A 27,560-nucleotide genomic window follows, 5' to 3' on the forward strand; every position below is an offset into this window, starting at 1 on the left:
GTGGGTTTTTTCTTTTTTTAAAGAAAATAGACAAACTATAGAAATGGGTATTGTTTTCATTGTATTGACTAAACAATAAAAATGTCAGTTTTATCATAGAGTGTCCTGCGTCACAACTAAATCCATGTTGGATTTTAACGGATGAGAAACCATTGCCAACCTACCAGAAATGTTACATGAAAACAAAGCTGGTGGGGGGCTACATGTTCACAACTGAACAAGTGTTTCAGTGTAAATGCCCCATACACCAACAGGTGGGCACTACCTTCATAATGGCTCCCAGGTTCTAGTTTAATCACGGAGGTTTGTCGTCAGTGAAGTAGCGATTCGGTCCTGAAATGTCTTTGCCTGTGAACATGAGACAGTATACTAAGAACATCCACAGAAAAACAGTCAGGATTCATCACATTTTTGACATTCTTTGAATATTTGTTATTTTCAAACAGTTCAGAAACTTCCTGACCATTGACACATGGAAACGTAAACAAGCCAGCATTCTGTCACTTCTCAGGAACAGCTCCGGAACAAAACATAGGAGACATTGGTAGGTTACTTTTTTTTTTTATTACAAGTTTTTGATGTACAGTTTTACATGGGGTTACTTGTAGAAAGTGAAAACGCATCAGAACTTGCTCTTTTAGTAGAACTAAACTGAACTTCCATTAGAAAACAAAATGGAGGAATTGAAAACCCTTTTCTGTCATCTGTACATTCTCAAACTCGATCTATGAATCTGCTATGATGTGGGGTCCTGACACATGGTGATCCTCTATTAACACACTAAGGAGACTAGACCTTAAATTTCAATGTAAGTATTCTCTCACAAATGTGACTGTGTTTATGCACTTTGCATGGACTTTAACTCCGGGAAACTTTGTTTCCATTCTGTATATTACTTGATTAGATGTAAAACCACATTAGATTAATATGCACTAGAATAAGAGGAAATGTCAAAATCAGATTCACGCCTTTATTTTTCAGGTTCTTTGAAAAATAAAAGCAGCAACCCGCTTGGCTATTATGGACAGCCCCTCTATCTTTTCCCTTTAAGATCACCTCCAAGCTGCATAAAGCAAGTCCATGTAAGACTATGGTAACACGAATGCTTTTGTGCAAGAGGGCTGCATGAAAACTGCAGCCTATGGGGAAGTACATAAAGTTGTTCTTTTTTTGCAGGGGTGGGGGAAAAAAAAAAACCAAAACCTAAATTTCACTAATTGAAGAACAAGGAACAAACATGCCTGTTCTTTGTGATCTATGAAGTGTGGAAAAGAAACAGAACACTGAAGTTGAGAACAATATTTTACCCAACCAACAAATCCAGGATGTGAAGATTACTTAAAATATAATGAAAGATAAAAAAAAAACTAAGCATGCACATGAGCAGTGTTACTAGTCGATTGTCCATGTCTGTTGGCAGACTGGTCAGTCCTTATTCAGCAGAGACACAGATGGTGGTTGATGCTCTTGTATAAAAGATAAAACAGTGAATGATTGATCAGACATAGTAACCTTTTGCAAATAACCCACGTACAGTACATTTGTTTTCAACACGAATGCTCTCAGGTATCCGAGGGTGGGGGGGATGGGGGGGGGGGGGGGGGGGGGGAGGGAAGAAGAAAAAAGCATCAGCTGGGGCTAAAGGAGTCAGTGACAGCACAACAGCCATTTTTCAGTTGATGTAAATGTAAAGATTCTAGCAAGAGGAAGATCACTCAAACACTTCATATATATAAATGGTTCCTCTTGATCAGAGTGTTCATATACAAGGGCAAGTGTCAACAGTCACGCCAACTCTGTTCCACTATTGCGGAAACCCTTTTCTCGTATTCACGCTTGTTTTCTTGGTACAGTTGAGCTGCCTGGCTGTTTGCAGGACTGTTTGGATTTGGTTCATCCAGCAGTGACTACGAATAAAGAAAAAGGAAAAAGGAGAGTGTGTGTTACATTTTGTACCATAGCATTAATATGCAACATATACCATCTATGACAACTGCACCTACCTGTATAGACGTTAAAATTGAAGAAACATCGTATGTTGGACTCCAACGATTCTGAAGAATGTCCAAACATATACTGCCATCAGCATATACTGAGGAGAAAGTAATGCATGTGTAAGTAAAGCACAGCCATAGCTAGGACACTATACTGTCAATATTTTGTCCTCAGTTTTAAAGTGTAAAGGAACAATGGCCCAGATTTATCAAACTATGACAGAAAAAATGAGTGATTTTCCTACAGCGACCAATCACCGCTCAGCTAACGATCTCTGGTAGAGTGAAAGCTGAGCTCTGATTGGCTGCTGGGGGGAAATCCCTATTTTTTCTCTCACACAGTTTGATAAATCTGGGCCAATGTGCCTAGAAAATTTCAGGCCAATAACTAAAAGATATTACTCAATCTGGACAGAAATTTTAATGATATATTTTCCTATTAAAAATGGTAAAGAACAACACTGCCCTATATAAAATTCAGCACAAAAATCTGCATCAAGGCCCTAAGTGAGACTGGCATAATCTCCCCCAATAGTATTAAATGACATATCCTTATTACACCCCACTTATCAAATATGCACTTATCTTGAGTTCTAGATCATATCCAATGCTGGCCATTAGATTGCAGGCAGCCAAATGCTTGTTTAACTGGCAGCTCTCTCTCCCAGCATCCCCCATACACATGTATACTTTTGGCCAAGCATGTATGACTACTGAATGGAGACTGAAATAAGCTGCTGCCACACAACTCTGCAGATGGATTATCTTCCAAGAATAAAAAGAATGTTTAAATCCAACTGCCCGACCCTTCTCTCCCCGACATTTCTAGGCAGGGGCAGAGTAAAATCTTAGCCAATGCAAATCTTAAGGTGTAAGGCCAGCCTGAGAAACCCCATCGGTCCCATCTATCCTCCTCCCAACATGAATAATATTTGGTCCACGACTTGTCAATCATAGACAAATTTTATTTTTTCTTGTGCCAAACTTTCAACTAATGTCTATAGAAATAGATTAAAGGAGTAGTCTCATGGATAACAACTTTTTCCCTTATCCACAGGATAGAGGATAAGTTTTAGTTCGCTGGGGGTCCGAGGGCTGGGGCCTCCCACAATCTCCTGATAGGAGAGCCCCGAGTCTCCCCTGGAGCAGCGTCACAACCCCCGCCCAAAGTAGAGGCCACCACGCCCCCTCCATATATCTCTATGGGAGAGCTGAATGGCTCTCCCATAGAGATATATGGAGGGGGGCGTGCCGGCTCGATACAGGAGCTAGCCGGGGCGCGATACAGGAGAATGCAAGGGCCCTCAGGTAGGGTTTAAGTTTTTATCCATGAGACATCTCCTTCAATATATCCAGATTATCGTACACAGCAGTGGTTACCGCCACATTTTTCTACCATTCAGTAATTTCGGGCAGCCTATCTAGATACAGTCAGTTGCAGGATGCCAAAAAGTACAAATGAACCTAACATTTACCATTCGGATGAAACATTTTTGATACAAATCGAACTGTGGGTGGTTTATTTGGATATTCTTCTGTGAATTCTATTGTGAGTTTAAACGTTCCTACAAAGAATAAAAAAAAATTATGACAAACATATCGATACATACAGTACTGGACATATCCTATTCGCAATGTCACTATGGCAACTAGAAAAATCCTTTCTAAAGACATTTCTGCAAACCCTGCTTGCACCCACTGCATCTATTACCACAGAAGAAGAAGTGTGATCAGATAGAAGGGAACATGGGATCAGTATGTACTTGTGTGGGCACTGACTGACACCATATCCATAGAAAATGCAGTATAATACACACCAAGTTATGGCACAAAAGCATACAACAGAACTATATGCAATTTATGACGATAAAGCTAGTAAAGTACTCCTAGTCATGACCCCACCCTCTGTTGTACTGCTGAAGAGATCAGTTATGCTATATGCAAGCAGGAGAGCAGTGATGTAAAGTAGTCGAGTCCCTACATGGATTAGCTGCAGAGTTATAAAACTCCACGGACTCCTACAGATACAGCAAATTGGCAGTATGCGACTCTACCCTACCATGCCTGCGAGGCATCACAGGAAATGTAGTCTGTGTTAGATGGATCATATCTGAGGGAAGGAAGGTATCAAGATGGCCGACCACACAACACATACTCAACAAAAACAGGAACACACAAGGCATACAAAAGAACCTCCAAAATATGGGCTTCAAGGCACATGTAGTCTCAAAAACCACCATAAGTAAGAAACTAATGATGGATACAATAAACACAAGGGGAAATCTATAAATGTTGGGTGAACTCTTTCCACATTTTTGCGTGTGGAGGCAATCGTGAGTAGAGACTCACCTAAAAGTTGCAAAATGTCACGACAAAAGTAACTGATTAAATTTGGAGCAAAAATATAGTCTCCATACAATGATAATTTTCCTACAAGGTCTATATGTTTAATACAGAGGCACAAGTCTAGTAAATAAATACTGTAGCTGGGCGTATGACTGCCCACGCTGCAGTCACCATACGCTCCAGTCTATTCATAGACTGAAAATATGTTTGGGTATAATGAGCTGAAATTAATCCTCTGCTCCCTAATTACTTCCATCTATAACATATGGCTATGGACACCCACCCATTGAGGAGCCGAGAAAAGGACTGAAGGTACAAATGTCATACCCATTAGCTGTGACCCTCATACATTGTGCCTTCATTTTACAGTACTTAGATAACGTGTTAGTGGAGAGATCTCTAGAATGTCAGCTCACAGCTGTGTACTCTGCAGTCGTCTACTTCAACAATGAAATAATTACGCGGCACAGAACTATTTGTTCTTGTTGCCTGACCGGTTCCTGTAAATGCCAAAATAAACGCCCAGTGTGATGCAGTGTGTTTAACGTATGGCATTTGTTTTTTAATATTCATCACATCCATGGAATACTTCACTGTTAACTACAGAGAGTATACGCACCTATATAGGAGGCCAACAACATGTGTTAGAGAATACGTATTGTGGGCTCTGGTTTTAAAGTATAGCACTTGCTGATGGCAACCAATCAGATCAAGCCCTTAATTGTTTTAATGGTTCTGAATATGAATGATCCTCATGAGCAACTGCTTCAATTTCTTAACTTTTACCTCAGTCCCTTCTGATCAGTAACTTGTGAAGTCAGACAGCACCCTGACATCTAGTAAGACTATTGAAAAATTGTGTCTGGCATAGGTGGCATACACTACACAACCGAATGTATGCGGATCCCCCAATAGTCATTGCGTTCACGAGTGTTTCAGCCACAAGGACATGCACTGTACCTAGACCAGTGTTTCTCAAGGCTATTCTGGTGGTTGTAGTTTTGTAAAAGCTGGAAGCACCCTAGTTCAGAAGCACTAACCTAAACAAATATTGATATTACGAGTACTGAAGAGATCAGTGACTTTTTGGTGAGGTTTACAGGTGGTAGAAATGCTGTAGATTTTCCCATCCAGATATGCAGATAAATATGAAGGGAATACAGTAAGTGGCGGAAAAAATTAGATTTGCAGTTTAAACATGGCCAACACAGAAAGGAAAAAAAAAACACAAAAAAAGTCAAAAACACACAAAAGGACTTCAAGTCATGGCAATATTTCTCTTAATAAAAAAATGCAGTTTGAATAAGAAAATGCATCAAAGCTGCATATAAGGAGAGTTTACACCAATCCACTTTTGGGACTTAGCAGTTCTCCTGGCTGGACGCCAGCAGCCTAATAAGGGTGATCTGATTAGGTGACCTGCAGTGATGCGACTCCACTCACTCTCTGAAAAGCCAGTGGCATCATGGAAAACACAGACATCCATATTAATAAGAAAATATGAATGAAATGGCTGAAAATAGATGGCGGAGCACAAGGTATACATAAGAATCTCTCTGATAATGTCCAATTTATGCCTATGCTGCCCTTTATAAGCAAAAACTAGAATGCCTATATAAATTTATAAATTCCCTTACTAAAGTCAATAACAAAAAAATCAAATACTGCAGATTTTGTTACAAATTATGTACAAGATCACACCAGCACCGCCCCTACACCCCGCACAAAAAAAATAAAAATGCTAGCCTCTGATTTCTCAGCAGTTCTACGTCCGCCTGGCCTCCAGCGATGATGCATACAATCAGTAGCTGTAGCAGACATATATGACATGTCATTGCTGGAGGCCAGGTACACATTGACTGAGAATGGGAACACTTTTTTTTTAGGCAGCATTCACATCTCGTTTTTGCAATACGGTTGCCGTATCCCCTTTCTGTACTAAAAGCGTATGTCTCCGAACCGGACCGAAACGTATGCAACCGTATATGCCTAATCACGTTTTTAAACCGTATACGGTTTGAAAACGGATGTCTGTTTGCATAGGTTTTAATATATTTTCCTTGAAAAAAAAAAATGGATACGGTTTTATGTTTGTCTGTCAACATTTTAAATAAAGTTCTTTTTTATTGAACTTCCCACCCAAAAAAAATTTAAAAAAAAACCAAAAAACAAAAAACAGTATTGTGCAAACCAGATGTAACCGTATGCACATACGGTTCAATACGGTTACCATAGAACTTCATTTTAAAATAACCGTATACAGGTTGGATATGGTTTTTGACCGGGACACAAAACCCTAGTAGACTACGGTTTGGTGTACCGTTAAAAACCGTATACAACCGTAAATGATGCAAAACGTACACAACCTGATGCTACGGTTGGCATACGGTTTACAATGAAAAAAATTAAAAATAAATTAAATATATTATATATATATGGTTTGCAATACGGTTCGATAGTTTTTTTTTTTTCAATTAAACCAGATACGGCAACCGTATTGCAAAAACGAGATGTGAATACAGCCTTAACCAGGTTTTTATTTTAAATTGCAACAAAAGTTGCTGCATAATCCACACAACTGTGTGAATATGCCAATGTGGATACCCCTCCATATTCTTGCAGCAATTCTCTGTCATAGTAGGTCACAAGTCAATTTGTGAAATTCTTCAATCTGTCCAGTCAAGGAAGAATTACACAGCATATAAAATACATTTTAGATAATTGTATGCTTTCATCTTTGTGGCAACAGTTTCAGGAAAAAGCCCCTTCTAGGTTTCAGCATGTCCTATGGATATGAAATAAATTTCTAAGGTGGAATACCGCATGCAGATACTGTATACATTATTTTAAGATGCTTGTATTTAATAAAGAATGCAATGCAATTTAAGAGAGAAACATTCACTGAAGGGGGTGCTCCATTTACTTACCATCTTCAAATGGAGTTCCTTCTGGTCTGTGGGGGAAGAAAACAAAAAAGATTAGAAAATGACTGATAAAAAGTATTACACATTTAAATGTCTAAAGATTTGAGGAGAAAAAAAATAAATAAATAAAGTACGCTGAGTTCCCAAACCCCTTCACTTTAGAACCCAATGCAAGTATAATTTTGGGTTATGAAAGATCCAAATATTTAACTACAGTGCTGTAAATGTGGGCACCCCTGAAATTTTTCTAGAAAAAAAAAAAAAAAAGTGAAGTATTTCTCACAGAAAAGGATTAACACATGTTTGTAACACATGTTTTGCTATACACATGTTTATTCCCTTTGTGTGTTTTGGAACTAAACCAAAAAAAGGGAGGGAAAAAAAAGCAAATTGGACATAATGTCACACCAAACTCCAACAATTGGCTGGACAAAATTATTAGCACACTTAACTTAATATTTGGTTGCACACCCTTTGGAAAAAATAACTGAAATCAGTCGCTTCCTATAACCATCAATAAAACCTCTCTTATTGGAAGGCGCCTTTTCCCAACAGCAATTTTAAAATCTCTCCACAGGTGTTCAATGGGATTTGGACTCATTGCTGCCACTTCAGAACTCTCCAGCGCTTTTTTGCCATCCATTTCTGGGAGCTTTTTGGCATATTTTTGGGGTCATTGTCCTGCTGGAAGACCCAAAATCTCGGATGCAAACCCAGCTTTCTGACACTTTGCTGTACAGTGCGACTCAAAATGCGTTGGTAATCCTCAGATTTCATGATACCTTGCACACATTCAAGGCACCCAGTGCCAGAGGCAGCGAAACAACCCCAAAACATCATTGAACCGCCACCATATTTCACTGTAGTTACTGTGTTCTTTTCTTTGTAGGCCTCATTCTGTTTTCTGTAAACCCTAGAATGATGTGCTTTACCAAAAAGCTCTATCTTTGTCTCATCTGTCCACAAGAAGTTTTCCCAGAAGGATTTTGGCTTACTCAAGTTCATTTTGGCAAAATGTAGCCTTGCTTTATGTCTGTATAAGCAGTGGAGTCCTCCTGGGTCTCCTGCCATAGAGTTACATTTCATTTAAATGTCAACAGATAGTTTGCGCTGACACTGATGCGCCCTGAGCCTGCAGGACAGCTTGAATATCTTTGGAACTTGTTTGGGGCTGCTTATCCACCATCCAGACTATCCTGCGTTGACAGGCCCAGGGAGATTAGCTACAGTGCCATGGGTTGCAAACTTCTTGATAATGTTGCACAATGTGGACAAAGGCAAATCTAGATGCCTGGAGATGGACTTGTAACCTTGAGATTGTTGATATTTTGTCCACAATTTTGGCTCTCAAGTCCTCATACAGTTCTCTTTCTGTTGTTCATGCTTAGTGTGACACACATACACACAATGCAAAGAATAAGTGAACTTCTCCCCTTTTTATCTGCTTTCAGGTGGGATTTTTATATTGCCCTGTTACTTGCCCCAGGTGAGTTTAAAGGAGCATCACATGCTTGAAACAATCTTATTTTTCCACAATTTTGAAAGGGTGCCAATAATTTTGTCCAGACCACTTTTTAAGTTCGGTGTGACATTATGTCCAATTTGCTTTTTTTTCCCTCCCTTTTTGCTTTAGTTCCAATACACACAAAGGGAATAAACATGTGTATAGCAAAACATGTGTTACTGCAATCCTTTTCTGTAATACTTCATGTTTTAGAAAAATTTCAGGGGTGCCAACATTGACTGCCATGACTATCTTCTACTCTTATGTGGAGATGAGGTTCCACTGGGGAACAAATTATAAGAACATGTTGCATCTCTACTGTCTGGTAAATCATCCGACACCATGCCAGAAACTCTGCAGACCCTGTTAAAGCCAAGGGTTCTGAAAGACACAATTTACCAATAACAGAACGGAATAAAACAGCACAAAACAGTTATATCTTTAAGTGAAATAGCATGATGATAAAGGCCTGGTTTGCATAAACACAATGTAATACCAACACAGAAGGAATTCTGCTATTAAATATCTAAAAGAATTTCCTGAAAAACACTCACAGCTGCTTTCAGGGTTTCTGTATTTTCATAGAAACCCTGAGATAAGGAAAAGTAGTGGGTGGGGCAGGAACTGACAAGTAGTAAACAATTCACGCTCACATATGACCGGCCCTTGTAACCAAACTCCTGCAGGTACAACAAACATACAAGCAGTTGGGGGGGGGGGGGGGCGCTTCTACTGTCTATAATTTTCAGTAGCCAACAAAAATACAGCATTCACACCAGGGTGCCTCCAGATGTTAAAAAACTACAACTCCCAGCATGGCTGGACAGCCTTTAGCTATCCAGGCATGCTGGGAGTTGTAGTTTTGCAACACATGGAGGCACCCTCTTTGGCTAACACTGGACTATGCAGATCTCGTCCCTGTCTATACAGGTTTACTACCAGCCACCCAACACAACAGCCAACAAATGTATTCCTCACACAGGCTACAATCTTCCCTTTTAAGGGTATGTTCACGGTGACATAACCTAGTTGGCGTGGAATGCTAACTAGGAAATTCAACGTCTATTCCACTCAAAACTTATTTTGTTAGGAAATATAAAGTCCCATTGACTGATCAGCTAGAAGAATGAACATGTTCTATCTCCTGATGGAATACAATTTCTTGTTGGAAATTCTGCCTCTGAAATTCCTCAGTGTGAACAAAGAAGCAGAAAGACCACTGAAGTCAATGGCACTTTACAGATTTCTGCATGTAAATTCCTCAGGGTGGACCTAGGCTAAGTTCACACGGTAGAACATCGGTGCGGAATTTCGCATAAAGCAGAGACTAACTAATTTCAATAGGATTCTACTGCTCTGTGGACACAGAATTCTTAAATCCTGATTCTGGCATTCAATGTTTTTGTGGATTCTGCTATGAAAAGCATTACCATCTATGAGACTACACCGGAACTCCACTGTCTGTAGAATGTCTGCACAGAAATTTTTTGTGCAGACATTGCACTGTGTGAACATAGCCTAGGTGTCCCTAAGGCTGCAAACCTCCAGATTCACATTCTTTGTGGTCCAGGTACCTCACAGATGGACTTTTAGCACTTATGCCGATCTGCACTAGTCTGAAAACCTGCAGTGTCCCAGGAGGGGGGACAAAATGCCCCACTACCATACTTTCCTTTATACAATAAGCCAGGTCCCATCACAGGACTATGGTCCCTAGCAAAGAATGTAACTATTTCAGACCTGACTAGAGTCTACATATATAATTATTATAACCACAGGACAGAAGTTATTCTAAAGAATAGGGCCAAACACATGGACTGGGGCACAGCAATGTCATGCGGCAGAATCGTTGATCACTGGTTTCTTATGAGAAACCAGTGATCAGCATAGGAGATCAGTGTGTGCAGTGTTATAGGTCCCTATGGGACCTATAACACTGTAAAAAAAAAAAAAAGTGAAAAAAAAAAGTGAATAAAGATCATTTAACTCCTCCCCTATTAAAAGTTTGAATCACCCCCCTTTTCCAATAAAAAAAAAAAAAAAAACAGTGTAAATAAAAATAAAAACATATATGTATCACCGCGTGCGGAAATGTCCGAATTATAAAAATATATCATTAATTAAACCGCTCGGTCAATGGCGTGCGCGCAAAAAAATCCCAAATTCCAAAATAGTGCATTTTTGGTCACTTTTTGATCAATAAGTCCTATCAATGCAAAAATGGTACCGTTAAAAACTTCCGATCACGGCGCAAAAAATGAGCCCTCATACCGCCCCATACACGGAAAAATAAAAAAGTTATAGGTGTCAGAATATGACAATTTTAAACGTATTAATTTTCCTGCATGTAGTTATGATTTTTTCCAGAAGTCCGACAAAATCAAACCTATATAAGTAGGGTATCATTTTAATCGTATGGACCTACAGAATAGAGATAAGGTGTCATTTTTACCGAAAAATGTACTACGTAGAAACGGAAGCCCCCAAAAGTTACAAAACAGCGTTTTTTTTTTTCTATTTTGTCGCACAATGATTTTTTTTCCCATTTCACCGTAGATTTTTGGGCAAAATGACTGACGTCATTAAAAAGTAGAATTGGTGGTGCAAAAAATAAGCCATCATATGGATTTTTAGGTGCAAAATTGAAAGAGTTATGATTTTTTAAAGGCAAGGAGCAAAAAACGAAAATGCAAAAAACCCCGGTCCTTAAGGGGTTAAAAAGCCCCCATAGTGCCAGAACAATGAAACCCCCCCCCCCCCACATATGACCCCATTTTGGAAACTACACCCCTCACGTAATGTAATAAGGGGTGCAGTGAGAACCCTTACTCACCCCCATTTGCCAGGGTTGGGGTTTTTGTTCAAAGTCCCATACAAATCTATGGGAAATGTATGTTCCCACATAACTTCTGTACGGCTGAAGATATTTCAATAATACCTAGTCACATGTTACTTATATGTCAAATAAAATTTTATATAATAGTTAAAAGGGGTACTCCAGTGGAAAACATTTATTAATTTTTTTAAATATCAACTGGTCCCAGAAAGTTGAAGGAGATATCCAGTCCTGAAAAACATATCCCCTATCCTAAGGATAGGGGATAAGTTTCAGATAGTGGGGGATCCGACTGCTGGGACCCCCTGCAATTTCTCGTACAGGGGGTTGACCCCCGCACGAAGCAGCAGCCAACACGCCCCTTCAATACAGCGCTATGGCAGAGCCGGAGATTGCTAAAGGCAGATCTCCCATAGGAGCTGTATTGAGGGGGAGTGTAAGCTGCTGCTTTGTGCGGTGGTCAACATGCCCCCTTCCCGCGGGCTGCCGGGACCCCGTACAAGAGATTGCAGGGGGTCCCTGCGGTCGGACCACCCGCTATCTGAAACTATCCTTAAAACAGATTTGTAAATTACTTTACAGTTTTAAAAAAACTTCAACCACTTAGGGGACTTTCAGTCCCCACCGGGCGGGGACCGGACCAGGATGAATTCACACCAGCAATTTGCGGTGATTCCGAGTCACACAGGTCTCTGGTGACACGGAAAATAAGGGGATCGGGGTTGCCCAAGACACCCCCGATCCCCCTACAGAAGCCGGTGAGTAGCTGCCTAGCAACATCTGGAGGGCTACAGTTTTGAGACTACTATACAGTGGTCTCTAAACTGTAGCAAAACTACAACTCCCAGCATGCCCAAAAAGCTGTCTAGGCATGCTGGGAGTTGTAGTTGCGTACCTCCAGCTGCTGCATAACTACATCTCCCAGCATGCCCTTCGGTGATCAGAACATGCTGGGAGTTGTAGTTTTGCAACAGCTGGAGGCACACTGGTTGGAAAATACTGAGTTAGGCAAACAGAACCAAACTGAAGGTTTTCCAACCAGTGTGCCTCCAGCTGTTGCAAAAGTTCAACTCCCAGCATGCACGGTCTGTCAGTGCATGCTGGGAGTTGTAGTTTTGCAACAGCTGGAGGGTACATTCACACCTGGGGGGGGGTTTACAGTGAGTTTCCTTCTTCAAGTTTGAGCTGCGGCAAATTTTCTGACGCAGCATAAACTCCTAGCGGGAAAACTCACTGTAAACCCCCGCCAGTGTGAATGTACCCTATAAACACTACACTAACAAAAAAAAAAAAAAAAGGGTACACTGTCCCCCAATAAAGCCTCCAGCTGTTGCAAAAACAACTCCCAGCATTGAGTTTAGCAACAGCTGGAGAAGCCCCGTTTGGGAATCACTGGCGTAGAATACCCCTATGCAACCCATAATTTAGTCCTCAAATGCGCATGGCACTCTCACTTTGGAGCCCTGTCGTATTTCAAGCCAACAGTTTAGTGCCACATATAGGGTATTTCCGTACTCGGGAGCAATTGCACTACAAATTTTGGGGGCTTTTTCTCCTTTTACTCCTTATGAAAAGGAAGAGTTGGGGTCTACACCAGCCTGTTGGTGTAAAAAAAAAAATTTTTTTTACACTAAAATGCTGTTGTTGCCCCATACTTTTTATTTTCACAAGAGGTAAAAAGGAAAAAAAGGAAATAAAAATAAAAAGCCCCCAAAATGTGTAACGCAATTTCTCCTGAGTACGGAAATATCCCATATGTGGGCGTAAAATGCTCTGGCTGATTTTACAGCGGTTCTGACATAAACGCAAAAAAATACCCACGTGACCCCATTTTGGAAACTGCACCCCTCACGGAACGGAACAAGGGGTATAGTGAGCCTTAACACCTCACAGGAATTTTCATTAAAGTTGGATGGGAAAATAAATGCTGGTGTTTTTTTTTCATTTTCACAAGGGAAAATAAGAAAAAAGCCCCCCAAAAATTTGTAACCCTATTCCTTCTGAGTAATGTGTGTAGAACCCCATATGTGGATGTAAAGTGCCCTGCCGATGCACTACAATGCTCAGAAGAGAAGGAGCGCCATTGGGCTTCTGGAGAGAAAATTTGTCCGGAATTGAAGGCCATGTGTTTAACCCCTTAAGGAACAAGGACGTAACGGTACGTCCTTGGTCCTGCTCTTCTGATATAACGCGGGGTTACACAGTAACCCCGCGTCATATCACGGCGGGCCCGGCGTCATAGTGAAGCCGGGACCCGCCTCTAATAGCGTGCAGCGCCGATCGCGGCGCCGCACGCTATTAACCCTTTAGCCGCGCGCTCAGAGCTGAGCCGCGCGGCTAAAAGTGAAAGTTCCCGGCTAGCTCAGTCGGGCTGTTCGGGATAGCCGCGGCTAATCGCGGCATCCCGAACAGCTGACAGGACAGCGGGAGGGCCCCTACCTGCCTCCTCGCTGTCCGATTGCCGAATGACTGCTCAGTGCCTGAGATCCAGGCATGAGCAGTCATGCGGCAGAATCGTTGATCACTGGTTTCTTATGAGAAACCAGTGATCAGCATAGGAGATCAGTGTGTGCAGTGTTATAGGTCCCTATGGGACCTATAACACTGTAAAAAAAAAAAAAGTGAAAAAAAAAAGTGAATAAAGATCATTTAACTCCTCCCCTATTAAAAGTTTGAATCACCCCCCTTTTCCAATAAAAAAAAAAAAAACAGTGTAAATAAAAATAAAAACATATATGTATCACCGCGTGCGGAAATGTCCGAATTATAAAAATATATCATTAATTAAACCGCTCGGTCAATGGCGTGCGCGCAAAAAAATCCCAAATTCCAAAATAGTGCATTTTTGGTCACTTTTTGATCAATAAGTCCTATCAATGCAAAAATGGTACCGTTAAAAACTTCCGATCACGGCGCAAAAAATGAGCCCTCATACCGCCCCATACACGGAAAAATAAAAAAATTATAGGTGTCAGAATATGACAATTTTAAACGTATTAATTTTCCTGCATGTAGTTATGATTTTTTCCAGAAGTCCGACAAAATCAAACCTATATAAGTAGGGTATCATTTTAATCGTATGGACCTACAGAATAGAGATAAGGTGTCATTTTTACCGAAAAATGTACTACGTAGAAACGGAAGCCCCCAAAAGTTACAAAACAGCGTTTTTTTTTCTATTTTGTCGCACAATGATTTTTTTTCCCATTTCACCGTAGATTTTTGGGCAAAATGACTGACGTCATTAAAAAGTAGAATTGGTGGTGCAAACAATAAGCCATCATATGGATTTTTAGGTGCAAAATTGAAAGAGTTATGATTTTTTAAAGGCAAGGAGCAAAAAACGAAAATGCAAAAATGGAAAAAACCCCGGTCCTTAAGGGGTTAAAAAGCCCCCATAGTGCCAGAACAATGAAACCCCCCCCCCCCCACATATGACCCCATTTTGGAAACTACACCCCTCACGTAATGTAATAAGGGGTGCAGTGAGAATTGACGCCCCACAGGTGTCTGACAGATTTTTGGAACGGTGGTCCCTGAAAATGACAAATGTAATGGCGTCACATGTGGGGGGGTCCACTGTTCTGGCACCATGGGGGCTTTGTAAATGAACATGGCCCCTGACTTCCATTCCAAACAAATTCTCTCTCCAAAAGCTCAATGGCGCTCCTCCTCTTCTGAGCACTGTAGTTTGCCCGCAGAGCACTTTACATCCACGTATGGGGTATTTCCCTACTCATGAAATGGGGTTACAAATTTTGGGGGGGCATTTTCTCCTATAACCCCTTTTAAAAAATTTGTAAACTTTTTTTTTTGGGGGACTGCATTTTAGTGAAAATTTTTTTTTCTCATTTACACCAACAAAAGTAATTAAACACCTGTGGGGTGTTAAGGCTCACTGTACCCCTTGTTACATTCCTTGAGGGGTGTAGTTTCCAAAATAGTAGGCCATGTGTTTTTTTTTTTGCTGTTCTGGCACCATAGGGGTTTCCTAAATGCAACATGCCCCCCAAAAACCATTTCAGCAAATTTGCTTTCCAAAAGCCAAATGTGACTCCTCTTCTGAGCATTGTAGTTCGCACGCAGAGCATTTTACGTCCTAACATGGGGTATTTCCATACTCGGATGAGATGGGGTTACAAATTTTGGGGGGCATTTTCTCCCATTACCCTTAGGTAAAATTGGTAAATTTGGGGGAAAAACGCACTTTAGTGAAAAAATATATATATTTACTCATCTTACTAACGCAAAAGTCATCAAACATCTGCGGCGTGTTAAGGCTCACTGGACCCCTTGTTATGTGCCTTGAAGAGTGTAGTTTTCAAAAATAGTATGCCATGTGTTTTTTGTTTTTGCTGTTCTGGCGCCATAGGGGTTTCCTATATGCGAAATGCACCCAAAAAAAAACATTTTAGCAAAATTCACTCTCCAAAATCCCAGTGTCACTCATTCTCTTCTGAGCCCTCTACTGCGCCCAAACACTTCACACACACACACACACACACACAAAGATATTTTCTTACTCGAGAGAAATTGGGTTCGAAATTTTTGGGGGCTTTTTCTCCTATTACCCCTTGTAGAAATTCAAAAACTGGTTCTACAAGAACATGAGTAAAAAAAATTGAGTTTTTTTTAGTTTTCTCCTTCATTTTGCTGCTATTCCTGTTAAACACCTAAAGGATTAACACTTACTGAATGTCATTTTGAATACTTTAAAAGGGATGCAGTTTTTATAATGGGGGTCATTTATGGGGAATTTCTAATATGAAGGCCCTTCAAATCCACTTCAAAACTGAACTGGTCCCTGAAAAATTCTGATTTTGAAAATTTTGTGGAAAATTGCTGCTGATCTTTGAAGCCCTCTGATGTCTTCCAAAAGTAAAAAAAAAACATATCAACTTTATGATGAAAATATAAAAGTAGACATATTGTATATGTGAACCAATATATAATTTATTTGGAATGTCTATTTTCTTTACAAGCAGAGAGCTTCAAAGTTAGGAAAATGTAAAAATTTTAAATTTTTTCATCAAATTTTGGAATTTTTCCACCAAGAAAGGAAGCAAGTATGGACGAAAATACACCACTAAAAGGAGAATATGTCACGGAATCAGAATGAAAAGTAAAAACATCCCAGAATTATTAATGCTTAAAGTGACAGTGGTCAGATGTGCAAAAAACACACTGGTCCTTAAGGTGAAAATGGGCTTGGTCCTTAAGGGGTTAAATTAACCCTTAACTACACCCTTCTATAAAAAATGGGTTTTTGTTTCAAGTCCCATGCAGGGGGACAGGACATGAAGTCAAAAGCTTCCTCCTTTGTTGATTTTCCTACCCAAAAAGGATTAGGAAGGATAAACCGGGCAACGTCAGGTACTCCACTAGTATGACTATATAAACGGGGCCTGAGCCTAATCATATAACTAGGCCTCTACATACAACAGCCCGGGCATCACATACCAGAGCATGAAGCATGATAAGCGATACATAGCAATATAAGAGTAAGGTACTTTTTCTCTTACTCCTGAACACCAACACCACAGGGACTATGAGAGTTGTGTGTAAAGTTTAGCACTAGTTATTACTGGTGAGTACAATGACCAATTCAGCAGGAATCGCACAATGAGGTGTGACCTGTATGCAGCAGATACTTCTTTTTGGAGCCCCATCAAAACAATGGACAATAGGATTTTATGACAATTTAAAAGGGGGCTATATACAGCTTGTCAACTGCTGTAGAAGTTAAATTACTATTTTTTATTTAGTCTTCGACCATGTTCCCATGATGGATTTTTCACACAGAGTTGTTGCTATGTATCTTCATGGTTACAGTTAGCAAACAAACTAGTATAATCAAGAAATCGAGTACTTTTGACGTCCCCCCCCCCCCCCGCCCCACCCACACACACACACACACACACACACACACTTTGAGCTAACATACATTCGGAACAAGAAATTGTGAACAGAAAGAAGGAAATGTGGCTGCAGGGACAGACTACATTGAGTATGTTGTCTGTTACCATGGAGACTGCGTAGGAGCTGTAGAAACAAACCAATGGGAAACTTATGAATTGTCTTTATTTTATATGTGCTGTCTCTTTATTTTGCAGACCAACACACTGCTATCAGGTTTTATCAATAGCAGCCTACCACAGACACTAACAGATAGCACTAAAGTGGTCTTAACCCCCTAAATACATAAAGTTGCCAATACGAGGCTTTATTATGGAGGATCATGGCAATATTGGTAGGTTATGACATCTACCAAGTCATCTGCAGTTAGAACTAGGGGTCAGACCAACTTATTGTTCCATCCCAGATAAATAGAGATAGACGTTACTTGCTTTTGCTCCCAAAATAGAAAAGCCCTGTGGGCAGACAGGCAGGTCTATGGCAGTTTGGGCAGCTACTTCCTATTACTAGCCTAAACTGGTTGTTTGTAACTCAAAAACCCCACGAATAGGTAAACCTATAAAAAAACTGTAGTTAGCAAGAGATGAAAAAAAAATTGCCTTAATCTTGTACCCCTGCTCGCCCATTAGGCCCATTTATAGTCCAGGCTTCATCTATGTTGCACATATTCCTCCCTTCTATTTTTATATCCCTATTTTGTCCACATTTTAGAGACCCCCTTTAATGGTTATGGCCAACCTAAGAATCACATAAGTCTAAAAAACAAGAGTACCTTGCAATATCCTTTTTGACCCGATATGAACACATGAAGAACAAGATATTCCATGCCATGTAGTACAGTTTGTCACAATTGTATGATATCTGAAGGGTATCACATACCGCTCTTATTGTACATGATAGGCTTCGGGCACCATACTCTTGGGTGCTGTATGGGTGCCACAGTGGGATGGGCAGGCGTTCACAAATAAAATGTCTATAATGGCAGATTTTAATACATGCATAAATATGGAGTCATCCAAGCTCATTCTTTTCCTGCATTTTGGTAAAATGTTCCAAATTTAGTCTCAGATGACTTAAAAGGGGTTGTCCAGGATTATAAAAACAGAGCTAATTTCTTCCAAAAACAGCACCACACACAACCTAAGAACAAGTGTGGCACTGTTTTTGAAAGAAATTAACTCTATAGTCCTGGACAACCCCTTTAGGGTCTATTCACATGTACAGTATTCTGCGCAGATTTGATGCACAGGATTTTCTGCTGCAGGTTTCAATGTAAGCTGAATGACAAATCCTGAGCATCAAATCTGCGCAGAATACTGTACATATGAATAGACCCTTACACTCCAGTTTAAGGCTGGGTCCACACTACGTTTTGTCCCATACGGGAACGCATACGGCAGGGGGGAGCTAAAAGCTTGCGCTCCCGTATGTGACCGTATGCGCTCCCGTATGCCATTCACTTCAATGAGCCGACCGGAGTGAAACGTTCGGTCGGCTCATTTTTGCGCCGTATGCGCTTTTACAACCGGACCTAAAACCGTGGTTGACCACAGTTTTAGGTCCGGTTGTAAAAGCGCATACGGCGCAAAAATGAGCCGACCGAACGTTTCACTCCGGTCGGCTCATTGAAGTGAATGGCATACGGGAGCGCATACGGTCACATACGGGAGCGCGAGCTTTTAGCTCCCCCCTGCCGTATGCGCTCCCGTATGGGACAAAACGTAGTGTGGACCCAGCCCAACAGTTCCAGCACCTGACAGAATATAATACTGTAACACAAGAATCTGCATACTGAACTGGCATTCATAAACAGAAGGCACCATAAGTTCGAGATCCAGAGCCATCCCGCATAAGAACGCTAGAGGCAACAAGCTGGATCGGATGTACTCTGCATCCCATCAGGTGACCCAATGCATGAAATGGGGCATGGTACCAGGCCTACGGATGATTTGGTTCTGTCGATTCTTATCATGCTATGTATATGGGAAATATGACTTAAGGGTCCCCTTCCCCCCCCCCCTCCCCCCTGTTACAGTCAGTGAAATCTGTTGAGCGCCTGTCCTGCCCAGAGTAAAAAGGGAGCGCCATTTTTTTTCCCCACTAGAGAAGAATGCTAAAGACAGCACTGGTGCATACCCAGCTATAGCCATATACCGCTATACAGCTTTTAGCATATTTAATGCTTGACAACGCGTTCTATATGCTAAAATCGGTACCCTCACCACCCCGGGGGAAGTTTTTGCCCCCCAGGGATGGTGAGGATATTAAGTTATAAAGTCCCCCTGGCCGCCCCGCAAGTAATCCCCTGGGTGGGAACTTGTGCTTGCCAGCTCCTGTAGCTCCCCATTGCTCCGGCTGTGACTCTGCCCCATCTGTTTGCGTCATCGCTCACCAATACCAATTACCGATACTTTTTTCTATGTCATGTGACAGGGTTTTTTTTTTTATGGAACAAAGGATTTATTTTTTATTTTTAGTTTTTATTAGAGGAAGGGCTTTTATATTTTTTTTAAAGATTATTTTATTTAAGGGGGGAGGGGGTGATTTAAACTTAGGGAAGGGGTTAATCCACATTATTATATATTTATTTTTTTTCCAGTTTTTTTTAGTCCCCATAGGGCACTATTACATGCAATCTGCAGATTGCATACACTGATCAATGATATGCCATAGCATAGCATAGATCAGTGTTATCTGCGCTCCTTTACTAATGCATGCCATGGCTAGCAGCAGTAAAGGAGCGACGAATGGACGGTACGGAGTACAGTAAGGGACCTCCAGCTGTCCTCACAGCTGATCGGGCCTCGCTTTCCGGCGTCGTTATTACGTCGCTACGCACGCCGTCCCGACACAGCAGCGTAATAACGTCACCAGAAAGCGAGGCCCCGACACCAGAGAAGATGCGGAAAAAGCCGGAGGATCCCGAAGACGACACCGGAGCAGCGGGACAGCATCGGTAGCCCCTGGGACAGCATCGGGAGCGGTGAGGACGCGGTCCGGAGCGGTGAGGACGCGGTCCGGAGCGGCGGGGACAGGTCAGTATTAAATGCACTTTTTACATTGCACAAATCCCTCAACATACGATGGATTCAACAAACGATGGGTCATTTGGAACGAATTACCATCGTATGTTGAGGGACTGTAGTAGGTATTGCATGGAGTTCTGGTTTTGGGACCATTTTGTCCAGTATTCCTGTGGAGACTCCGATGTCAACAGGGCCTTACTATAGTGCCGGGTTTCCCATAGTGCCTCCAGCTGTTGCAAAACTACAACTCCCAGCATGCCCGGACAGCCGTTGGCTGTCCGGGCATGCTGGGAGGTGTAGTGTTGCAACAGCTGGAGGCAGGCTGGTTGGGAAACACAAAAATAGTGTCACAATCCTGGATCTCTTGTAGTTGGGGTTCCTCCTTACCCGAATATAACTGCATTCCACACCATGATGTTGTTTTCGGAGGGGGCGCCACTCACTCCTGCGGGGGGATCCTCTTGAAGCCTGTGGAGACATCCGGGGACACAGCATGAGCTCGGGGGTTACACAACCACAGCCCCCCCCCCCCCCCCCCCCCCCCCCCGCCTCCTCCCGCAGCTGCGGCTCCGCCGAATCACTCCCCGCGGGCAGACGCCATTACATAGTCCACACATACCTTTTAAAATCTCTCATAAGGCGCCGTCTCGCTGGAGTTGACATTTGTCACTGTTACCGGAAATAAATAGAATAAAGACTGTGAAAATAACGGAAAGGGAGAAGTAAACTCGACGTATTCACCGGCTCTATCCGCCCCTCGCCCGAAATATCGCGGAAATGAGCTCCGGGAACCACGAAGAAGGAGCAGCAAGGCCGGCGGCAGGAGCCTAACCTCTCTTCCGGGAGCTGCCGACCCTGGCGGAGGGATCTGTGATTACACGGCGACAGAAAGAAAAACAAGTCCTGCGCTTCGGCCTGATCCATTTTTTACAGGGGTGGTCGCGTTTTAGACAACGGACTTCTGAATATTCTAGCAAAGTTTCGTCAGCTGTATATGAATCATAACATATGAAAAATACTTTTACACTCAAGTCAAAGCAATAAGGTTCCCATTCTTGGTAATAATAATATGCTGGTATCGATCAAGAAATTATTTACCTCCTGTGGCACGCATGGTACGAGCCGCATAGTGTTGTCATCTAAACAGCTGCTCCACCAACATGACGTCATTCGTTACCGCCCATCGAGAATGATTTACGTTATGTCTTAGTGCAGACAGGGACTGTTTTCTGTGTACTATATGTAGACATTAAGTGAAAGCTAAAGAAAAGTCTAAATGTCTCTGAAATCACGTTGCATGGCCATATTGCTGAAACATCTCATATGTATACTGCAACCTTTCAGTTAGGCCTAACATAGCTACTGTCTCATGAAAAAATGCCACCATTTTACTCTCACGTGAAACTGTTTACACCTGTGCTAGAGGTTTGGGCATAGGAGTCCAGTGGGCGGTCCTACACAGTGATTGACACCCTTCCTTATATAAGGTATATAGCTGTCAGTCCCTAATTAGGACCGCCCACTGGTCTCCTAAGCCCAGAATGTTAGAGGGTCAGGGTATGATCACACTATGTTCTTGTATCCCTTTGCGTCCCGCAGAAAATGTGATGCCGGCTTATACTGTTAATGGAACAGCGGTCCTTATTCACTTCTATAGTCAAACAGAGTCACATAATGACTCCTTTCTGGATGAAATTGCTATTTCGAAAGTGCAACAGCCCCGTTATGAGTCCGCTTACCGAAGCGTCCATGAGCGGTGACTCTGTTCAGCCATAGAAGTCAATTCAATATAACTTGTAATTTATTGATCTGAGGGTATAATCACACTGGGTTCCTGCTTCCTTAAGAGTATACATCAGAATCCCATTTTTGGCAGGATGCTGATGGATATGATTAATGGGGGCAAGAAAGTAGTGTGATCGAACCCTCAGATCAATTAATAATAAGTTATACGGAATCTTTTGCTATTAAGGCTAAGTTTCCACTTGGTTTTTTTCTGGCAGTTTTTGGAAATCTACCACTGCAGTTTTTGAGGCAAAGCCAGAAGTGTATTCAAAAGGAATAGGACATATAAAGGAAGGACTTATACTTCTCCGCCCTTATGGATCCACTTCTGACTTTGGCTCAAAAACTGTAGTAGCAGTATTCCAAAAACTGCCAGAAAAAAACCAAGTGGAAATTTAGCCTAAGGGTGCGTTCCCACAGGGCATATACGCAGCGTATTTGACGCTGCGTAAAATTTATGTCAGCAGCGGGAAATACGCTGCGTATTCCTCGATCTCTATACACACAGGGCTTTCCGGCGGCAGCCCTATGCGTCCGCTCCTCCCCCAGCTCTCCGAAGATTTCCAAAGCTAGAACTGGGGGAGGGCAGAGCAAGGGGAGGGAGGAGGTTCACGCCCCCTCCCTCATCTCCCCTCCCTGAGGACATAAATCTCCATGGCAGGTCCCCTCCCTCATCTCCCCGAGCTGAGGACGTAGAGCAGTGTTCCCAATGAGCTCTATGTGTAAAGGGGGACATACTGTACAGCTAAAGGGGAACATACTGTACAGGCTAAAGGGGGACATACTGTACCCTCAGCTCGGGGAGATGAGGGAGGGGACCTGCCGTGGAGATTTACGTCCTCAGGGAAGGGAGATGAGGGAGGGGACCTGCCGTGGCGATCTATGTCCTCAGGGAGGGGGCGTTCCGTAGAGATCTGCGTCCAGCCGAGCTCAGGGAGGGGGCGTGAACCTCCTCCCTCCCCTTGCTCTGCCCTCCCCCAGTTCTAGCTTCGGAAATCTTCGGAGAGCTGGGGGAGGAGCGGACGCATGGATCTAAGGGGGCACAAAAAAACACCTCACACCGGCACATGGCCCCGCCTCCAAAACTCACTGCACACATAGGGCTGCCGCCGGAAAGCCCTGTGTGTATAGTGAGCAAGGAATACGCAGCGTATTTCCCGCTGCTGCCGTAAAATTTGCGCAGCATAAAATACGCTGCGTATATGTTCTGTGGGAACGCACCCTTAGGGTGCATTTACTCCACTGTTCAGGCATACTGCAGTGGGTTTCGGTGGGGGATCAAATGTCGGACCCCCCACTGTGGATAGGGGATATGTTTTTCTAAAGGGAATATTCCTTTAAAGGGGTACTCTGGTGGAAAACTTTTTGTAAATTACTTCTATTAAAAAATCTTAAAGGGGTACTCCGCCCCTAGACATCTTATCCCCTATCCAAAGGATAGGGGATAAGATGTCAGATCGCCGGGGTCCCGCTGCTGGGTACCCCTGGGATCTCGGCTGCGGCACCCCGCTATCATTACTGCACAGAGCAGACTCGCTCCGTGCGCAATGACCAGTGATACAGGGGCCGGAGCATCGTGATGTCACGGCCCCGCCCCCTCATGACATCACGGCCCGCCTCCTTAATGCAAGTCTATGGGAGGGGGTGTGGTGGCCAGTTCATTTAAAAAAAAAAAAAAAAGTTTTCCACAGGAGTACCCCTTTAACTTTACGACTATGGAGGATGGAAAATGCAAAAGAAAGTAGGAAACAAGGAAAGTTACCTGCACAACTAAAGCAGGCAATATACATATGTTGAAAGCTCGCTGGGATGGCCAACACAAAAATATGATCTGTCAACAAAGATGTGACCTTGCATAAGTACTTTTCTACATTTTGTCATGGTATAACCACATATTCAAGTTTATTTCATTGGGATTTTATTGAATGGATCAACACAAAATAGTCTATCATTTGGAAGTGGAATGAAATATTACACACCTGTTCTGTGAAGACCTCAGAGTTTGTTAGAGAGCATTACTGAACATACAGCAGCATGAAGGCCAAGGAGCTCACCAACAGGTCTTGCAAAGCACCATGAAATCCATCACAAGAAAATGGAAAATTTATGGCACAGCCACAAACCTACCAGAACAAGGCTTGACACAAGTATATATCAAATGTATATGTCAGGACTCCTGCTGATGCAATCTGAGGAGGAGTTCACATGGATTTCCATGCATATTTCACCTCAAAAGTAGCTGCAATTTGCAAAGAAGTGGAGCCCCATTTATCAATGGGAAATCTGCAACGATGTGTAATTTTGCTTCAAGAATTTACATTTTTATTTATTTATTACAAGGATTCCACATGAAATTATACTTTGTACTTTCTTGGTGCAATTCAGCAGCAGCTCATTGGAACTAAGGCTTGGTTCACAAAATCCATCCAAACGACTGGACACAAAACACAACATGCACAATTTATTTTTGTCCAGTCAATTCCAGTCAAAATTTGTGATAATATTTTAGATATTTGTAATAATGTTTTAATTTAGCAGGCTATGATATAGAATTTTGTGATCATCAGTTCCCTAATTTAGACTGGTTTTAAAAAGCTGTAATGCAGTTGCATTTTAGAACCCATGTGGTGGCCCCAATTTACCCAGTAATTGAGGAACCTTTATCCAGGCTGGGTATAGGTTCCTCAATTACAATGAACCATCTTGTCTTGTCTGCTGACATCACGAGCACAGTGCTCTCTGCTGACATCAATGTCCATTATAAGAACTGTCCAGAGTGGGAGAAAATCCCCATAGCAAACATATGCTGCTCTGGATAGTTCCTAAAATGGACAGAGATGTCAGCAGAGAGTACTGTGTTCCAAAAAGAAAAGAATTTCCTCTACAGTATTCAGCAGCTAATAAGTACTGGAAGGATTAAGATTTTTTTAATAGAAGTAATTTACAAATCTGTTTAACTTTCTGGCACCAGTCGATTTAGAAAAAAAAAAGTTTTCCACCGGAGTACCCCTTTCAACGCTGTGGTATTCCAATGTGTAACCACAATGTTTAGCCAAAATGTTAAATCGACAGCGTTTACTCTTTGGGAGTGAGTCTCCAACACTGTTTTTTATCTGCTTTTGTAGCAATTGACCATTTTGTAAAATGTTATTAAAATTGTATAGAAATTGACGCCATAAACCATGCTTAGATGCTGTAAATCGCCCAAAAAAAAACAAATGGCCATATTTTGTCTACAGATTATTATTTTGTTGTTGTTTTTTTAGCTAAAGCAGCCAGAAAATGGTCTTGAAAAATGTGGCTTTGTAATGGTGTGTACAGTGTGGTCTTTTTAAAAACATTTTTATCAATTATTTGCCGTCATTTTAGAATTGAAAATACAGCTTATTGAATATAAGTGTGAATATAGCCTAAATCTTATTGCTTTAATAATTTGATTAATACTAGTACATACATTTGTATTATGCCCTTGTAGCAAAGATATTTGCATTTTTGACAGGTTATGGCAGATTTTGCATGTATTTGTATGTCTACTCTTTTTAAACACTGGGTTTTATTTTTTCTGTTGACATGTTCTAAGTATAGTCTGGTATGACCCTTCATACTTATACCTTCAGAGGTTGCACAACACAACCTTCTCAACATGGAATACAGATATTACTTTACTGTATACATTGCATAACACTTCATCCTGTAAAATCTCATCTTCTTGGGCTGTAACATATCTAAATGATATTACATTATATAAGTCATATTATATTTGTGATGTAACGACTTCAGGTTAAATTCTAGGGTCTGATGATGAATAAGTAATGAAGAGGTGCTCTCCACCTGCTTCCCAGTCCACTAAGCCTGACAGATGTACACACACTGCTACCATTGTATCCAGACAACATATGCCTGTAATCTGATTGTCTTTTTTGAATCCGATCTTTTTAATCAACCCATTTGCTGTCAACAGTCACATCGCTATCATCAACATTGCCCTCAACCCACTGCAAGTGCAGAATTGTCCATGCTAAATATGGAAGCACAACATAAACTTGACATTAGTGGCATGGCAACACCTAAATGGCAAGCATTCACCCTAAGATACAATAAGAGGCAAATATATGTATTATACAGGCCTAAGTATATAAATACATAGAGAGAGAGCTCTATTTCCCCATGTATATATCTCACTGACCGGTAAACCAATGTTTGGTGGAGGTCTCCCAATATATAGATTACAAGTTAGAACATGAAGGAACCTTTTAAAACTCAAATTTTATTATGTTACTTTTTTTTAAAAATTAGAAACTGCACGATATAATAATTAGTGAAGAAAAACCGCCAGAGTTCTAAATATAGTCTTGTGTTATGCACCATATATCTCTTGTCTCCTTTTATGTGCGTTTATTCATCATCAATGGATGTGCAAATGTGCATTATCATTTATCCAAGTATTCCTCAAATTGGATGTAGGTGTCCATATATTTCTTGAAAAATTGTCACCATAAGCATAGGGTGTTCTACTACTTCTGGTCACAACTGGCCTTGTGTGTCCAGATAGTTATTGCGTATAGTCCCGCATATTATGTGCATAGAATGTGCTACTGTGTCTGGTCCCAGGTGTGCTTATATGTCCGGATGAATTATTGCATATAGTCCCGCATATTGTGTGCAATAATGCTGTGCCTGCCTTATACCGCTGCTGACTTTATTCATGCGTTAATCAAACAATGTTCCTGTTCGCATTTCTCATGGTCCACTCAGCATATAAAGTCCATTCTATATTTCAATTCATTCATATTCCATATAGATAAGCCATAAATAGTATATATGTTGCACTTTTGATATTGCACTTGTATTATTGCACTTCCTCTATTGCACACATTCATGTATTGCACATATTCCACATTGTATTGCACATTTTGCACTTAGCTTTCCAAATTAAGGTGCTTGTGTTTGGTAGTCCTGGTCGGTGTTCACATGGTACGCTCCCGTCCTACGCGTTTCCTCCATTTAGGATTCTTCAGGGACTTGTACGAGCTGACTTGTCAATCCATTTGGTGCGTGTGGCTCTGATGGCCACCACTTGGCACACCTTTTGTAGGCACAAGTTTGTCACAAGGAAATGTTTTTTTTTAGGGATTCCTCAACCACACCTTCCGGCGACAACCTTCTGACCATTTCAGGAAGAGAGATAGATTCTAGTCTCTCTAAGGATAAATTGCAGGTGATTAACCT

The 27,560-nt window shown here is 41.6% G+C and overlaps 1 protein-coding gene across 1 annotated transcript; it reads right to left on the reverse strand.

The window, feature by feature from the left end:
* Window positions 1-524: 524 nt before the first annotated feature.
* Window positions 525-21,525, reverse strand: UBE2A (ubiquitin conjugating enzyme E2 A). Its single transcript, XM_056539506.1, has 6 exons — window positions 21,166-21,525; window positions 20,934-21,014; window positions 7,268-7,293; window positions 3,470-3,559; window positions 2,004-2,092; window positions 525-1,907 (listed from the first exon to the last, which is right to left on the reverse strand). The coding sequence occupies exons 1-6, from the start codon at window positions 21,207-21,209 to the stop codon at window positions 1,779-1,781; spliced, it is 459 nt and encodes a 152-aa protein (XP_056395481.1). The 5' UTR covers window positions 21,210-21,525; the 3' UTR covers window positions 525-1,778.
* Between the last annotated feature and the right edge of the window lie 6,035 nt (window positions 21,526-27,560).

Source organism: Hyla sarda, chromosome 9 (assembly GCF_029499605.1).
Source record: "Hyla sarda isolate aHylSar1 chromosome 9, aHylSar1.hap1, whole genome shotgun sequence".
In the NCBI taxonomy this organism is placed as follows: domain Eukaryota; kingdom Metazoa; phylum Chordata; class Amphibia; order Anura; family Hylidae; genus Hyla; species Hyla sarda.